This window comes from Bombus vancouverensis, chromosome 12 (genome assembly GCF_051014615.1).
Source record: "Bombus vancouverensis nearcticus chromosome 12, iyBomVanc1_principal, whole genome shotgun sequence".
In the NCBI taxonomy this organism is placed as follows: domain Eukaryota; kingdom Metazoa; phylum Arthropoda; class Insecta; order Hymenoptera; family Apidae; genus Bombus; species Bombus vancouverensis.
The window spans coordinates 12839488-12857587 of record NC_134922.1 but is presented as its reverse complement, the minus strand read 5'-3'; the positions used below and the strand labels follow the sequence as shown (position 1 = coordinate 12857587).

Below are 18100 nucleotides of genomic sequence, written 5' to 3'. Positions count from 1 at the left end.
AACAAATGTATATCGTATATTATCGAATGGTTTGAATCGAGTAGAGCATTCTAGATCGATATTCATTAGGAGAAAATTGTAACTAAAGATGTACGAAATGAAAAAGAAGCATTTGTTAATAATTATGTACAAATAATAAATCTCTCATATGTATATCAAACTCTTATGGACATACATACACAACGTACATGTGTATATACAGCTTTCACTCAGTGTATTACTAAAAAGGCGCGACTAATAGCCTGTCATTTTAGAACGGAAGCGAGTACATCTTGAAAGACGTAATAATATCGTATCTGTTGTAGATGATTCGAAATGGGTCAAAGTTAGAGTTTCGTATAAACCGCTAGGTGAGACTAATGGCAGCATTGAACATCAGATGGCGCGGCAATTTGAGTTCTACTTGAATACACGGGAGTTTCCACGGGCCCTGTCGCCGACGCACCTGGCGCATCGACCGAGAAACAGAAACAGCTGTCTGTTCGAAGCAACTTGGAAAATATCGTCCGTTAATCGTCGATCCAGAACCTTGTGGATCTTCGTCGCGCTGTTTGTGGAATGCGAAGTAACGAAGTCTCAGGGTATTGTGCCTGTCATCAAACGCGTACTAGCTTGCCCCTTGCTTCACCACTCTTTACCGCTTTAGGCGGTCGCTGCGATGATAACGTGCCTGCCTTTTATTTTTCCGATTTCTACGATCCGGAACGTTTCTATCCCCCTTTTCCTCTCTCTCCCTCTCGCTCTTTCCCTGTCCCCACTTGCTCATTCTCGCGCTCTCTCTCCTCCCTGCTCTTCTCTGTCTCTCCCACGAGTCCTCCGTCTCCCTGTCTCTCATTCTCCCTCTCTCCTATTCGGAGTTCTTCTCGGGATCTGTGTGTGCTTCGTCAACGATGTAAACAGACTGATATTTTTTGGAGAAAATCTTCACGTTTCTTCTCCGATTTACCTTTCTGTGCGATTGTCGGTTAGTGTTGTTGCTCCAAACGCGATGGTGTCTGCGCGAATGTGACGCACCTATGGGCGAAATACGCGCGTATCAACAAGCAGCGTTTCTTCGATGACAGTGTCGTTGATCGGTTACGATTCCTAGGATAACAGTTGGACCTATCGGGAGAAAGGTATACGCACTTTTTCGGTCGCCTCGATTACTTCACCGATACTCGTTCCTTCTACGAGGTTATAGATAAGAATTCTCCCGCGCTACGGGACACGGCTGTGAAAGACGTGAAACATCGGGTCAGGATTGGAATTAAATGACCCTAAAGTGCGAAGATAGCGATTTTAACGAATGGTTTGAATCTTTTTCAATTGCGATGTCGATTTGTGCAAGAAGAAACTGAAAGAAGATTTCAAAAGAATCATCTCTGCCTCCACTGTGTCATAATATCATTGACAATACTCCATAGCCTTTTTTTTGTGTTTCATTTTCTCCATCCTGGTACTTTGTATGTCTTTCCCTCTTTTCTTTCAGCGTGCTAATTAGTTGTCTAACAATTTACTGTTCTTCCTACTTCAACTATACCCAATAATTGATTTTGTTTGAAACAATAAGTCGCATTTGTTTTTACAGTGATACCAGTACGAGCAAAGCATAACCCTATGCAGTTGGCGAACGATGAGGGAGTTGTTGGTAGAAACTGGCAAATAAACATGGAAGCTCCATTCAAATATCTAATAGTTCTGTATTAAGCATATTAGGGACATGCTTTACACGATCAGGAAGGAACTGAATGAAGGAACAAAATTATAAGGAATGATATTCTTTTTGAGTCTATTGGATGTTAGATAAGCTAAAAAATGTCTGGTGATTCAGGATGGAATGCTGTAATTCACCATCCGTCAGAATTAGAATTACAGAATTGGAATTGGGAAGAAAACGATGGGGAGCAAGAAAGGGAGCTCCCTTCGACTGTTGATATGGATGCCATAAAGGGTGGCGGCAGCTGGGACCCTACTACTGAACCTAATGGTATTAATATGTTACATTAGTAAATTATGTAACTATTTTTTGATAGGCATTTACATCACCATTTGACTGCATAGTTAAATAGAATTCTAAGAATTTTATATTTTTTGTGAACGTCAGGAACAGATTCGGTTGATTCCGAAGAAGACTCAGATTCCGACGACGAAAGTTCTGGCGGTACCGAAGGCAGTTGTTCTTATTCGGATTCGAATTCGGATTCGGACGACGAGAGTAGCGGTGACGAGGAGGAAGATACCGGATCCAATTCGGATTGCACGTCGGAACATAGCGAGCAAACATTTTCCATTCAAAAAACGAATTTCGAACCGGTATGCACAGTAGAATTTTATAATTTCTCTTAATACTGCAAGTTTAAGTACAGCGATGAAATGAATGATGAAATTTGTAATTACGTTACAGGGAGCGCTTAAATTAAAAATCAGTATGAAAGGTCCAAAAAAAGAGGATTTGGAAAAAGAAAAAAATAGGAGAAGCGTACCGAAGAAGGTTAAGTCAAATCGTGGAGGAAAGGTAATTTAATGTCGATTTTTTAAAATTTAAGTTGAGTCTTCCTTTAGTGCAGATATACTTTATCTCTGTTCTGTTTAGTCATCTGAGTGCAGTAGCGACGATTCTGACTCGTCTGAGAGTCATTTAACCTCGCAACATACACAGCAACAACAACAACAGACTCAACAGTCTCAACAGCAACAACAGCCACAGCAGCATCCGCCGCTTCAGGAAATCAATCAAGAAGATTTAGCGGCTATTTTACCGGATCAAGAGCACGAGGACGCCCCGTTTGATGGATTTGAAGATTCAGAGAGCGGTCGGTTAGTATCGAAAGCTATCGAGCGGATGTCGCTCGGCGCAGATTCAGATACGAGCGAAAACGGTGATCAGAACCCTGTACCTGTGTATAGTTCCACTTTATTGCAACAGTTTGTTGAAAAAACGGCTCTGTTATCAGAACCGAGGAAAAGGCGGAGCAAGTTAGGAAAAAAATTGAACGATTCGGAGTATCCTTGCGTTTCAAACGTTTCTCCGGATTCAGGGATTCAGTCTGTAGATAACAGTCCGTTACATTTGGCAATTAGTCCTGTGAGTCCTCCAGCACCGACACAATCGCCGGTGCAACCTGTTGTCACAAAGCCAGCGGTAAACGTAGATCGTGTTTTATATCCACCTAAACGAAAACCTGGTAGGCCGGCGAAAACAGTTTCCACGCAGCCCCGTGGCCCAGGTAGGCCAAGATTGAAACCAGAAATCGTAGAAAAAATAGAGAAGATAGAAAAAACAGAGAAAACTGCGAAAAACGAGAGGGTCGAAAAGAAAGAGCCTGCTCCGCAACCGGCAAAAGTCACGAAGGAAGAGCCTTCTAAAAGAGGAAAAACGAAGTCGGCGCCACAGAAAATAGTTGCGTCTCGGGCGGATAAAGACGGAGAGAACGATACGGTTAAGAAATTAAAGGACAAACCAGCTTGTCAAAAGAAACGGACATACAACATTTCCAAACAGTGTACGCAAGCAAAGATAAGTGGAAAAAGGAACAACACCAGTTCCCCAGCGCGTGTCAAGTGCCTAAGCAGAGCTGTTACGAATAAGTACGGGAAAGAAGGAGTTCAATGCAACGGTGGAACGTATAAGAAAATGGGGAAAGACAAGCCTGGTCCAGGAAACAAGACAAGTCCGTTACGACGACAGAAACAATCGGTTTGCGAGCGAGTTTCGAGCGACAGAAAGGTAATCAACTCGAAGAAAAGAACCCTCAAGGAAAATAGAAGCAGTACAGTCCCCTTGGCTAAGCGACAGGCGTCGTTAAAGAAAAACGTAGCGCCGGTTACGCGACGTGTATTGAAAGAAAATAAAAGTACTAAAAAAGCAGGTGCTGGGTTTGAAACGAATGGCGTTGGTGTCCAAACTTTAATATCTTTGCCCGTTGGCGAGGTATTAAAGTCCGAAAAAGTTGAGAATGTAACAAACAAATGTGACAAGGCGACGCAGCCTATACACAATCATTGTCACAAACATCATCATCACAAGCATCGCAGACGATTGTTGTTACCGCCTAAGAATCCTATACGTATTCATCCGTGTCTCATAGAAGAGTTAGAAAAATTGATCGAAGAATTTTCTAGATCGTGCAGCTTAGGTAGGAATAACTCAAATTCTGGATATTCCGAATTACCGCAAATTTTTCGCGTAAAGAAATTAACAAAAAAGAGGAAAGGGGGTGATGTTACCACGAACGATGATCAGAAATTAAAGAGGCGCCTCAAGAAGGAAAAGATACTGTCAGGGACGGATTCGAAGAACAGTATGAATGCGAATGCAAACTCGAATCCAAATGAACAAAGGTTACCATTAAAAAAGAGACATTATCACGTGTCCAGTCCTCACAGTTCACAAAGTTCGAACGCAAGTGGCACTGACGTGGCTGTTAACGAAGCGAATTCTACCGAAAGTCACATCGAAGAGGCAATCGAAGCTACGATAACGAGATACGGAGGTAGCTCTGCGTTCTCCTTTCAAGAAGATTCCGTACCTGTTACTCCTAAGAAAAGACATAGGGATACCGAAGCTGGAAGTCCTGATAAATCGAGTGCAGCGTGTTCCGATTTGTTGGAAGAGAAACCCTTGAGTCAGATAGAAGTACAACCGCGACGTAAAAAAAAGATCGTCAAAGATCTTCGTGTGACAGTTACAAAATTACCTGTTGAGAGTCATGCCGCTTTGGAAAAAGCTGAAAAAATAGACAAGTCTGAGAAAGCTGATAGCAAAGCTGAGAAATCCGAGAAATCCTCGAGCGATTCTAGAAGTTTGAAAAGTCGCACGGAGAAAGGCAATAAAAGTGAAAAGGTAGTTTTAGAGAAATTAATAAAAAGCGATAAAAATCAGGCGGATAAGATCGAGAAAAGAGATATTTCGCCAGATCATGTTCGCTTGGAAAAAAATATAAAGATCGATGCAGTGGATTTTAATGCGACGGAGAGCTTTGACGAGAATGAGACTGCGAACGAAATTAAACCGTCACAAAATAGTCTCAATCCAAATGTTCCAAATCCCATGAATTCCACTGCTGTATTGGTTTTGGCCAAGAAGAAAATGAGACGTCGTAAAGCTATAAATCGTACAGGTTTTCCGACGTTGAAGAAAAAGAAGAAAAGATCCTTGAATGCAAATGAGTCGGATCCGTCAAAAACCGCAGTTTTAACTAACGAAGATGCCACTTCGGAGGCCGGTGCTGATGGCGAGAATTCAACGAAAGAGGGAATCGAAGATTCAGTAGTGGACAGCAAGACAAGCGTGTTAAGCAACACTGAGATACAAGATGTATTTACCGAAGAGCTTTCTACTAAGCACAGTAACAACAGTAACAACAGCGTCGTGCAAAGTCGAGTTCAATCGAAAGCTAATTCGAATGGAAATCAGGAAGAGACGAATTCACCAAAGTCAGAGACGAATGGTCAAGTTCGTCCTGATGAACTTTCTGAACCTCGATCTGGCCAATTGAGAGTTCGCAAGGATCTTGTAGAGACAGATAGCGACAATGCATTGAACAAGTTATGTCCTGTTAAGTTTGAAAAGATCCAAGACACGAGGTCGTACGACGAAAATGCTCCCTTAGAAGAGTCCCTCGAAAGATTCACCGCGAATCAACGCGTTGCTGAATTAAACGAAGATAATGTAAAGAAGCTCGAACGCGCGAGCTCTCAAACGAACATCAAAACGGAACATACAAGCTCTTTCAACGGTAATCAAAAGAAGCGACGAGGTTCTTCGAGTCCCTGCAATTTGACTCCTAGAAATCTGAAAAGATTACGTAGTTCTGGTTATGATACGGAGAACGACATCCTGCCTAATAGCGACATTCTTAACGACGATCACGAAGTGGGAAAGCACTCGAGCTCGACGCATACGAGAAAGAAACAATCCCGGTGGAAGAAACGTTACTTACAGGGAGGCATTTTACAGGAGTACGGCAAAGATTTTGAAGGGAAAACGCGTGGTAGCATCGAGAATAATAGTGGGAGAAATAAGGTCGTATGCGAAACCAACGAGTCTGCATCTGCCGCTTTGTTATCCGCGACGTATCATTGTGGCAAGCTTTTACGACAAAGGAAAATGCCGTTTCAATTACCATATGATTTATGGTGGTTACATACGCAATCTAGGCTACCTGGTAGAGAATCGGTTCCATCATGGAATTACAAGTAAGCATACAGCGTGCGTTATCGAATATGCTATCGTTTTATAAAATTATTCAACTATTTTGACTTTTTATAGGAAAATTCGTACTAATGTGTACTACGACGTCAAACCTACTACGCTTTACGAAGCGCAAGCTTGCGAGTGCAAACCGGAAAGCGGCTGCGGAGATGACTGTATCAATCGCATGGTCTTTAGCGAATGTTCTCCGCAGCTTTGTCCCTGTGGCGAAAAGTGTGAAAATCAAAAGATACAGAAGCACGAATGGGCACCGGGTTTACAAAAATTCATGACGGAGGATAAAGGTTGGGGCGTGAGGACTCAGCAGTCTATCAAGTCTGGTGTCTTTATCCTCGAATATGTTGGGGAAGTGGTGTCTGAAAGAGAATTCAAATCAAGAATGGCGACCAGGTATATTAAGGCCATGTACAAGGGTTTTGCGTAAATATAGCATCCAAATTCATTTTCTTTCGCTTATTGTGCAACAGGTATGCCAATGATACGCATCACTATTGCCTGCATCTCGATGGAGGCTTGGTAATTGATGGTCATCGTATGGGGGGTGATGGAAGGTTCGTAAATCATTCTTGCGAACCGAATTGCGAGATGCAAAAATGGAGCGTCCATGGTCTTCCGCGTATGGCGCTGTTCGCTTCTAGAGACATTAAACCAGGGGAAGAGTTGACATATGATTATAATTTTGCACTTTTTAATCCATCCGAGGGACAGGAATGCAGATGCGGCAGTAGTGCTTGCAGAGGAGTGATTGGTAATGGCGCAACCTTTCTTATTATAATCCTTCTTTTTCTATATAATAAATTTATTTATTGCATTTTTATCCTGTTTTCATAGGAGGAAAGAGCCAAAGGGTTTCGAAAAGTATTACTTCCATTCCGTCGCAATTGGAGCCCACAGAGAGGCGGTCAGTCGGAAGACCGAGAAAAAATGTACGAAAATCTAATACAGTGCAGTCTGTTAACTCGAAAGGCATCTGTAAATCTCGAAAAGTGGGCGATTCTAATCTGATTCATGCACCTGTGCTAAAACCTATGTCCCATCAGCAACGGTGCTTTGCTCAGCAACATCATTGTTTCCTGTTGAGAAATTTAGAAAAAGTCAGACGAGTTAAATTGTTGGTAAATCAAGTACAAATGCAAAATGGTAAAGTAAAATGCGGTAACGCGACAGCAATAAAAGAAAAGAGTTCAGGTGATGCTAAGATTCAATCTGATGCATTTTTCTCGCAATTAACTGCTCTGACTAATACAAATACACGTACTGTGCGAACTCGACGACTAGCTCAAGCTCAAGATGATCCAGAAGTGCATAAAACTGCAAAATTGGCTAAGGTAAGGCAAATTTACGATCTTTTTATTGATAATTTATTAACTTGTTATATTTGTTCATTTATAATTAATTAACCTTCAGGTGTTAAAAGATTTATATAGTATCGTGGCGACTGCGAAAGATGAGAATGGACAGTTATTATGTACACCATTTATCACATTACCTTCAAAGAGAAAGTTGCCCGACTATTATGAAAAAATATCAGATCCTATAGATTTGACAACAATCGATCAGTGTATTGGTACAGGTCACTATAAAACTGCAGAACATTTTGATCATGATATGATTAAACTTTTTGACAACAATGTAAGGTTTTTCGGGAGAACCTCAGAGATGGGTATTGCTGCAGCTAGACTTAGAAAATTATACTTAGGAAGCAAACCTGATTTCGTAGATGCGATAACAGAAGCAACAGGTTGTCCTCCATCTCAAAGCTTTCTACCTCCCCGTGGTTCAACTGCGGGCGAAGAAGACGTTATCAGGTGTATTTGTGGCCTGCATAGGTATGCGTGAATTGCAATTTCTATCATAGATTGGTTGTTGTTGGAACTACTTGTAAATGTTACTTCATGATCATAGGGATGAAGGCTTGATGATTCAATGCGAACGCTGTCTCGTATGGCAACATTGCGATTGCGTTAAAGCTGATACGAGCATAGAATCTTATTTGTGCGAGAGGTGTCATCCACGTCCTGTGGATTTAGAAATTCCACTAGAGGGTGATGAGGAAGAAGAGGGCAAGAAACACTATGTTACTTTGATGCGCGGTGATTTACAACTTAGACAGGGCGACACCGTTTACGTGTTGAGAGATACTCCTGAAAAGCATACGTACAAAACCATTCAAAAACCGGATTATGAGCAAATGGACATCTTTAGAATCGAGAGACTTTGGAAAAACGCGGAGTAAGTAACTTCGTATGCATCAATTTATTAGAAGTTTTCATGAAAATTGTATACTTTGTGTTATTGATATTCAATCGTTTCTCATTCAACAGAGGCGAAAGATTTGTATTTGGCCATCACTATTTGAGGCCACACGAAACGTATCACGAACCAACTAGAAAGTTCTATGAGAATGAAGTTGTATGCGCGCCACTTTACGAAGCCGTTCCATGCGATTTGGTTGCTGAGCGCTGTTGGGTTCTTGATCCTCACACGTATTGTAAAGGTAGCGATTCTCATCTTTTTATTTAATCATACGGTAGATACTCTTAAAAATATCTCACTTATCCCTGCCTCTTTCTTAATAAAGGACGGCCAGTTGGTTCTACTCCAGAACATACTTATGTTTGCGAGTATCGCGTCGATCGTGCTGCACGATTATTTACAAAAGTTGCAAGAGCTAGGCACCAAGTTTGTACAAAACCGTATGCATTTGAAACGTTCCCACAACGCATTAAGCACTATCGTACATATTTGGTAAGTATCGAATTACTACTAATGAAGAAAGTGGTGAGAATGGACACTACAGTTTTTCGTAAATTATGTACAGCCTCACAGTCTCGAAGGAATCCAAGTTGGAGGTAAAATGAATAAAGAGAAAAAGAAAGTTAATAATCAAGATGTCGATACTAATCACAAATCTGAATCGAGTGAAAATACAAAAACACACGCGAAGGATCAACAAAAATCTTCTACGAGTAAGGGTAGACGAAGATCGAACGAGATTTTACCCATTGTTACACCTGCTACGTTATGTGCCCAGGTAATCATCGGAATATTATCAATCGATATTGCATTCAATGGCGCCATAACTTTTGGTAATTCAATTCTCATATTTTGCTATTAATATTATCCTAACGTGTGTTACATTAATTATCTTTAGAGAGAAGAGCAAAGAAGAAGATTGAACAACATTTTAATCGGTCTATTACAAAAAATGCCGAATAAAAAGGATCCTTTGGATTTGTCGTTTTTATTAGAAAGAAACAGACGAAATCGTAAAAGGCCAGGTGGACTAAATCCGTGACATTGGATTATACATGATCGATAATAAGGCATTATCTATACGCATATATGTGTTGTGTGTGTATGATAGCCACACATAGGCAGATGCGCGCGCGCACATATAAGTATCGCATAGGTAATATATGCCACTGCTAATTTCTATCACAGTCAAATCTGTAATCAAAGTGATTCACACCGATCGATCCTTTCATTTCGCTATACGTAATCGATGTCATCTAAACCGTTTTATAAGAAAAGCGGTAAACAACGCGTTTCCTTCTTCTTACACTATGACCCGTCCATTCGTATAATTTAATCTTAATCACGAAGGCTACTCCTATCGAAGAACATTGTATCGATTGAGATCGTTTTATATGTTGTTTTTACATGTTTTGAACTATAGAAAATTGTCTATAGTCTTTTGGCATCGTTTTCGTATTTTAGACTACCTTCTTCGCTTACGCTGGAAGTTAGTACGTAGTACGTATCGAGATTAAAATGAGACATTTGATAAAATCGGACAGAACGTTGAGGAAATAATAATGTTCGATACTCTTTCTTTCTTTTGGAATATTCCAAATTTAAAGTTTCTAAAATGTTCAATATCATAGGGGTGTAATGTGTTAATCAACTCAAGTCAAAAACTCCCGTACGTGGAACAACGTATCTCTCATATTGAATCTAACGAGAGTTATTATTTCTAATATAATTCTAATATAATTAGGATTACGAAATTGTATAAAAGTAATTTGTAAATTTCTTTCATAGTGGATATATTTAAGTGTACAAATTATACATTACTCGGGATTGAGGAAAATGACAACAGCACACGTAAAAAAACTGTGGAATAAGAAAAAATTGAATACATGCGCGAGGCTTTATTGCACAAATGTATGATTATATTTTTCATAGTCCCAGTGTTATTTGAATTAAGTGTAATATATACGTTTTTAAATTAATAGATAAAACTTTACTAACATATATATAAATAAATATATATATATATATAAATATTTAATTTATTAATTATCGCGATGGAATATAGCTAGTTGTTGCTATGACGACGAATATACGCAGGATTTCGTATTTATTGTTACATTATACAGTTAGTAAATTCATATTATTAAAGATATTTAATACATATGTATAAGTCTCATTTATATATCATATGTTTCTACGTTTTTGCACAGTATCCGAGACATTTTTATTGAATGAAAATGATATTACAATGTCCCATTCTGTTTTTCGATGTAAGTTGGAAGTGTACCAACATAGTATAGTCACACCACAAAAATCACCATGTAATAGATCTTTTATAGCATGACAAGAGCGGGGGGGGGTGCCTATCTTTATACTAATTATAAGTAGAAATTAGTGAATTGAGAGTAGAATTTTAAATTTGAATTTATTCTTTTAAAAAATATTATGAATGATTTTTATGAGTGTTGAATTTTGTAATGTTAATTTCCTTTATACAAAATGAATGTAAAACTTTTATCTCTTATGCAAAAACGATATTTATAGTACAATGAATGTCTCGAATAAAAGGGTATTATTTTTTCTTTTTTCTCTTTTTTTTCGACAATAAATCATAAAATGTTGATATTACTTTCAAATTTAAGTTATTTTAACGAATTATAAAGATTTATCTATATGAGAGGCAGCAAAACAATTAGAAGAGCTTACGGTTTACCGGTAACCTTGCACGATGAAATATCTGCGCAATTACACGAAATACGTTACAAATGTCGTTAGACAAACGATATCGCGTATATATAAATCACTTTAATTAATTTAAATCCATATTCGTAGATTAACAAAGTCAACATGATAGATTATGTTGACCATTATATTAAGCGTGCGTGAAGACTGATTTACTGTTACAGGATATTTCTAGCAGGTAATTGCGCTGATTAAATCTGGGTTGTAAATAATTTAAATTCTAAATAAATAGAAGATATTTTTTATTTTTACGAATAAGTTTGTACACTTTCGTCAACAAGTAAATACTTCGATTAAGAATAAATTTTTCGAAATTATTCTTATTCGACCGTATAAGAAAAAAATTTTGTTCATTGACTTACGATTTAATGTTATTACATGTTATCGTTTGATCTTGATCGATTTTTAACCGTATGGTAGTGTGCGATGACGGAGCTTCCTCGTACTTTCAACTTTCATTCTTGAAAACTTTATCATAATTGTTGAATGTTCGATGAGCACCTTGATTCGAAATCTCGCAAACTGTACAAAGTATTTTAGAAAAAGGAGGTACAAAGACAATCATCCTGTAACTACGAGAAAACGGTTTTTCAGTACGATTGAAATAACGAGCATAAACTAAAACGAGTACTATTGCTTTATTCTTCAGTTTGTTGCAACAAGAGAAAATATAACAAAACGAAGAAAAGATAGAATGGGGATGGGGGGAAGAGAAAAAAAGAAATAAGGGGAATTAATGAATAAAATGAAAGACATTGGTGATAATGACAAAACGAAGGAACAGGAGGAAGTACGTCGGGTAACAATCGCATATCCTTGATTATAGAGTAACGTTGCAAAACATAACATTCAATTCTCGAAAACATAATCTGGTGATATTATCAGTTCAATAAAATGCGCGTACATATAAATCAAATTCAATAATAATTTATTCGTGACACGATATTTTCCTTTTTTGTACAATGTCATTAGTATAGAAAGATAAGACAAAATCATATACAATATCACTCTCGTGTTTTGTCGAGAACAAATATCTTTCTTTTTATTACATGGTATTTTAACTATCAATATATAAACAGACTTCCAGTAAACGTTCGGTGTAATACGTTTGAAAATCTGTACATATTTACACGTATTTGTTTTGAGAGCGATTATTCATTGCAAGTATTTTAATCTTAATGCTAATTGTATAATGTACCCATATATGACATTCTTCCTCTTGATCGATTTTTCGTTTAAAAGATGTTACAAGATGTTATTTATACGTTACCCCCTTTTTGATTTGAAATTATTTAAGAATTACGTATTTAGTACGAATACGTTTTCTTCATTAGGTGCCTTTTTCCCAATGATCAATCTCCAATCGCAATTATGTAATATTATAATTCGTTTAATAATTGCCTTCTGCAACGCAAAATAATTCCATGTGGTGCATGTGTAACGGTGCCTTCACTCGATAAAATCTAAATTGTTGCTCGAGTTATAAAAACGCGGTAGATAACTTTGGAATTCGTACATTGCAAAATATACGAACAAAAATTGTGAATATATTGTCGTGGAAAAATTTGTCCATCTATTTATGTGTAATCAGTACCGATGTTCCATGGTATCGATGACACTAGAATTTGAAGTTTTCATTTATTTCTCGCCAATTTGGAGAATAAGTCCCATTGTGGAATCGTTAGATAAAGCAGTTGTGCTTTTCATTCAGCCTGGAAAAAGAAATAACACGCTGTCGTATGGAAAATATCATTTGTGCTAGCAATAACAGGATAACAGAATGAATGATAGAAATGATGAAAATAGATTATACAACAGAACTTGTATCAATCACACTCATTTTTTCGATGCAGCAGAATATAAATCAAAGTTATGAAATACGATTGTCCTCTACTTTCACTTCATTTCTAACTAGCTTTTTTACGAGTTGCACGTTTATTTAACAAAATAAAACAAGGATATTTGTGTATCTTACTATTCCACTCTTGTGACATATATCCTAGTAGATTATTGTTTGTTTGCAGTCTGCCCGCTACTTGTCGTAGTTTGTCCGCTCTGTTGCTGCTGGCCCCAATACTGATTATAATACTGCTGATTCCAACTATTCCAATTTCCGTTACCATAACCTTGTTGATTATAATTGCTTTGATTGTAGGATCCTTGTCCATAGCTTTTCCAGTTACCCCACGGTTGCGATCCCCAATTATTTTGTTGGCCCCAACCTTCTTGAGATTGACCACTTGGCCAGTTGCCTTGTTGACTCCACACGGATTGTTGCGAAACTTGATAATTCCTTATTGAGAAAATCGATAATTATGAGAAAATTCAATAAAAAAATTTATAGGAAATACTGAAAGAATAGAAAATATAATTACCCTATTGGAGCTCTTGACCGGGCACCTTGACGAGAACCTAAAGCTCGGCCTCTGTCGTTTCCTCCTCTTCTATCAACAGTACCACCTCTTCTACTCATTCCTCGGTGTACAAGTGGGATAGGTACTCCCCTTCTTCTTCGTGGCATTGGGGGTCCGTAACCACTGCCGTGTCGTATGTGGCCACCTCCTCTTTGTGATCTATCTCTCCATCCCACATTACCTCGCCAAAGAGGATTACGATTCCTGTCGGAATCTAAAAACATTTATTTTTTTTTTAAACAGACTTGGTATTTTTATATTTCTTTGAAAATTTTTATTAATTTTAATATTTTTTGTAGATCTTACAATTGCTTCGTCTGTCACGATAATCTCGATTGTCCCTGTTATCACGATTACTTCTTATGTCAGCTCGATTTTCATGAATGTTTTCTGACCTCGAATCTATGCGTGCCCGTTTACTTCTTTGTTGCTCGCCATATCCTGCATCTTTTCCCTCTTTATTATAGGTTTCTATAAGTTTTTCACCATCTTCTCGATTAAGTTCGACCCAATCAACGGCATCGAAAGATTCACCAACAACGGGAGCTCTAAAACTCGCTGAAAGAATCAACGCGTATATACTAGTATATATCTTATTATAAACGTAAGTGAAGTAAAAATCACAATGTCAAAATCAACCTTTCATCTCCAAAAGCATAGAATCAGAAATCTCTTTACTATCTATTGGTTTATGTTTGACAGTTCGTGACTTAAATTCGTCTTCCGATGGAACTACAACTACTGCCTTTCTTTGATATCCACAGAAATTCTTCATTTTACGTCGTTGTACCGAAGGATACACATTTGTCTGTATTCCATTCCATAAAATATATGTCACGTTAAATTGTATTTTACTATTATGATATAACAAAAAAAAAAGAGACAAAATCTTCGGAAGCTTAAATACATACCTGATCTAATATATAATTACGTCTTCTACTAGAAGCCATTTCCGTCAGTCTGTCTAATGCGTCGGTACATTTATCGATAAGTATTCTCCATTCTTCGTTATACCCTTCTTTATACGATAATCCGGGATCCTTAAAAGATATTAGTTATCAAATTATCTAATATTATACACGCATATTCAATGATAATACTGCAATGTTTACAATACGTACCTTCATTTTATTAATTAGACTACTGAGTCCTAAGATATTGTACATCTTTTGAGGATGTTCAGCCGCGTATTGTGTTGCCCAGGTAGATTTCCCGCAAGCAGGTAATCCGCACATCATTATTACTTCACATTCGTCTTTTTTTTCTGGCCTACGCGGACCAGGAGTTTTATATTGAGATTCCACATTTCCAATTGAAACGTAATCTTGTAAAATTGCTTCTGTCCATGGTGTTTCTTGGCCAAAGTTGCAAGCGAAACTACAATTTTTACTCAAAATATGCGGAAACAATGGTTTGTCATTGAGTTCTTCTTTTGAGATACGAAATGCTACGCCTTGATCTTTTCCATTGACTGTATAAGACATAATAACATTTTCGGATGTTGCATCCAAATAACAACCGATTATGTCGTCTTTCCCAAATTCAAGCCCATAATCTTCGTATTGATTATCTGCCAATTTTTTACCAGTGCTGCTATATCCAAAACTAAATTTTTCTTCACCAAGTTGCATTGAAGTATAAGGAGTGGACCAACCAATTCTGAGTACATGTGGATGCTCTTCGTTTCCTGAATTAATAGTACAGTGTTCCACTATTTTTGTTTCATAGTAAACCTTCCCACAAAGAAAACCATAGGATGCTCTTGCTCCAGCCCACATATGTGAAAATCCGTCGTTGTGCATAGGTGTAGCAGTAAAATATCCATCCTTATCAATAACCAAATTTAAATCTGAGTCATCTGAAAATTGTTGATAATAATTAAACATTTGTTTTATATGATTCAATCAGTTACTTTCATTTAGTTTTCAACATACACCAGGATAGTATTAAAGCAGAATCATCGATTTCTGGTTCATTCTCAATGAGAACAGGAGCCGGTGACTCGTGTCGATCTTCTATAGGGCTAGGAGATCTTTTCCGCTTCCTATCCAGAACAATGTCGTTTGTATCTTGTTCTTTGATATCTACATCAGCATCTTCTTCGTGTCTAACGTCTGACATTTCTATATCCTTTCCATATAAACGAAAATAAGTCAATGATTAAAAATAATATTTCTTGCAGGTACAGTAAGCCTTATGTGTAATAAAATATAGAGGAGGTAATAACTTTTTGAAAACATTGGCGATTTCAAACGATTATCAACGAACATTTTCTACTCTTCTATACCAAATGTAATTTTCAAACACATAAAAATTTCAGACATTAAAGTATAAACGTAAATTTATACGTCTCCAATATTTTAAGAAGCTCTTAACTGCAATCCTCTACATTTCGTAATGAGATACCGGATTATACCGGATAAAGTTTGTAGCAGATAAAGCTAATAAATGTTGCAAAAATGTGAAAGAGAGATTTTAAATGCTGCTAGAAAAAAATCAAAGTAAATTTAAAATAAAAGCATGAGTAATATGCATATTATAATTAGAAATTAATGTATAAAATATACCTCTTCATCTTGCTTTTTCTCGATGCTACTGTCCATCTCTTTGTCGCTAGTAGACAAGATGTCTTTATCTTCTAGTAACTTCTCCTCTTTTAATTCATCATTTTCATTGATATCTATGTCTTGATCTTCTTCAAGTAACTCATTTATTTGTTGTTCTGGGTCAGGAATGTCAGTAGCTTTAGTATCATTAACAGATTCTACAACATGATCATTATCTACAGATTCTATATTTTCATCCTTTATTTCATTATCTTCTTTTTTTATATCATCTATATCATTGCATGTATCATAAATTATAGTTGATTTCTCATTCTCTTGTACTTTTGAAACAATATTCTCACTTTCTTTTATATGTGTGTTTTCTACTGCTTCTAGGTTTGATTTGGTCACTGTTGGTCCTTGTTTTAGATCTGTTTCATTTTTATTATCTAATGATTCCATTGGTGTTGGAACATCAACATCGCTATACTCAACATTTTGTGATTTCACGGGAGATGCTTGCGATATACTTGTGTTTTTTTCTTTCTCACTGCTTTCTATAACATCTGCATCCTTTATATCATCTTCTTTTACAACTTCCATAGAATTAGCATCTTTATTTTCTATACTTGAAAATAAATCTTTTGTTTCTTCTTGTTCATCCTTTTTAGGTGATAAAGGCTTTTCTTCTTGGACAGAAGCCTCTATTTGTACAGATTCTTCCTGCATAGACATTTCTTCTTGCGTAGCACTTTCATCCGGCATAGTTTCCTCTTGCATAGCAGATTCGGATACTGTTGGAGACGGTTCACGAGACATGTCATTCTGATCCGCTTTCTTTGGAGATGTCCTCCGCCTACTGGAGTATGGAATTCTAGTAGTCCTCCTAGAGGATTTTTTTGTAGAATCTTCCTTTGGCGTCATCACAGATGCTGTTTTTGACAATCTACTAGACTTTTTTGGTGTCTGTGGTATTTTTGTCGATTCATCACTTTTTTCTTGAACAGCATCATCTTGTGTGTCTTCTGCACTGATATTTGCTTTTCCTTGATTTACTTCTACAATTTAAAAGTATTTACGTTGCATTAACTCGCAAAAGAATAGAGAATATTCAAAAATATAATACTCTTAAAGAAATGCAACATTTATACTAAAATATTTATTTAAATAACGGGTACTGCGTATTTACACTCTAATTGTAGATATGAATAGAAAAAGTAACGGCATAAAATTTTGCTAACTAAAACCTACGAGATGTAGTGGCGTCGCGAGCACAATTCACACGTAAACAGAAGAAAGGCGCGCATAGTTCGCGCCTACTCAACATTGGAAATGCCGATAACAAATTCTTTACGATTATTGATCATTTTTAATAACGATAAACAGGTTATCGTCTTCCATTCTAAGATAATTTAACGGAAAAAGTTAATAATACATGTTAGACGACTTATTAGTGGCTCGTTTGAATGTTTGTCAACATTGAAATACACGAATACCTTGGTCATCGGACGAAGAATATCATACTTAAGGAAATTTGGAGCATTGTAAGATTAGAGAATAAAAATATAGTGACTTACGGTTTGCATTTTCCTCTTCTATCGCCTTACGAAGTCTCTCAACAAGCACTGACTTGACGCCTTTCGTATCGAGTCCACGCTTTGAGAGTTCTGTCCTTAATTCGACCACTTTTAACTTTTCCGGATCCATCGCGTGTTATATTTCACGGTTCTTGTCAATGCACGCACTTTTATTCAGCAGAAAATCTTATGAAAAGGCCATACACGCGCCAGTGACCCGCGTTAAATATACAATATGGCGATACATCTGCAAACAACGCGTTACGTGTTGTAAATGGATTTTATTGGTCAATGTGGCATTTATTTGAACTAACGCCAACTTCACTGCTAATGGAATTATTTCTTCTCATTGCGGTGGTAGAGTATGGT

The 18100-nt window shown here is 37.2% G+C and overlaps 2 protein-coding genes across 6 annotated transcripts; one reads left to right on the top strand and one right to left on the bottom strand.

The window, feature by feature from the left end:
• Positions 1-397: 397 nt before the first annotated feature.
• Positions 398-11034, top strand: ash1 (histone-lysine N-methyltransferase ash1). 5 transcript variants are annotated; one of them, XM_033331409.2, is made up of 14 exons: positions 398-565; positions 1571-1969; positions 2087-2295; positions 2387-2497; positions 2576-6180; positions 6254-6586; positions 6664-6944; positions 7028-7524; positions 7604-8025; positions 8102-8428; positions 8521-8693; positions 8778-8944; positions 9018-9230; positions 9351-11034. In XM_033331409.2, the coding sequence occupies exons 2-14, from the start codon at positions 1798-1800 to the stop codon at positions 9492-9494; spliced, it is 6654 nt and encodes a 2217-aa protein (XP_033187300.2). In that variant the 5' UTR covers positions 398-565; positions 1571-1797; the 3' UTR covers positions 9495-11034. The 5 variants fall into 5 exon arrangements, with proteins under 5 accessions (XP_033187300.2, XP_076479457.1, XP_033187298.2 ...); XM_076623342.1 differs by having other exon boundaries at positions 398-581; positions 2093-2295; XM_033331407.2 differs by having other exon boundaries at positions 398-581.
• Positions 11035-12105: 1071 nt separating this feature from the next.
• LOC117155451 (uncharacterized) lies at positions 12106-18000 on the bottom strand. Its single transcript, XM_033331411.2, has 10 exons — positions 17732-18000; positions 16176-17212; positions 15543-15738; positions 14730-15466; positions 14520-14648; positions 14248-14416; positions 13915-14166; positions 13570-13822; positions 13170-13487; positions 12106-12906 (listed from the first exon to the last, which is right to left on the bottom strand). Exons 1-9 carry the CDS (start codon positions 17859-17861, stop codon positions 13202-13204), a joined length of 3189 nt encoding a protein of 1062 aa, XP_033187302.1. The 5' UTR covers positions 17862-18000; the 3' UTR covers positions 12106-12906; positions 13170-13201.
• Between the last annotated feature and the right edge of the window lie 100 nt (positions 18001-18100).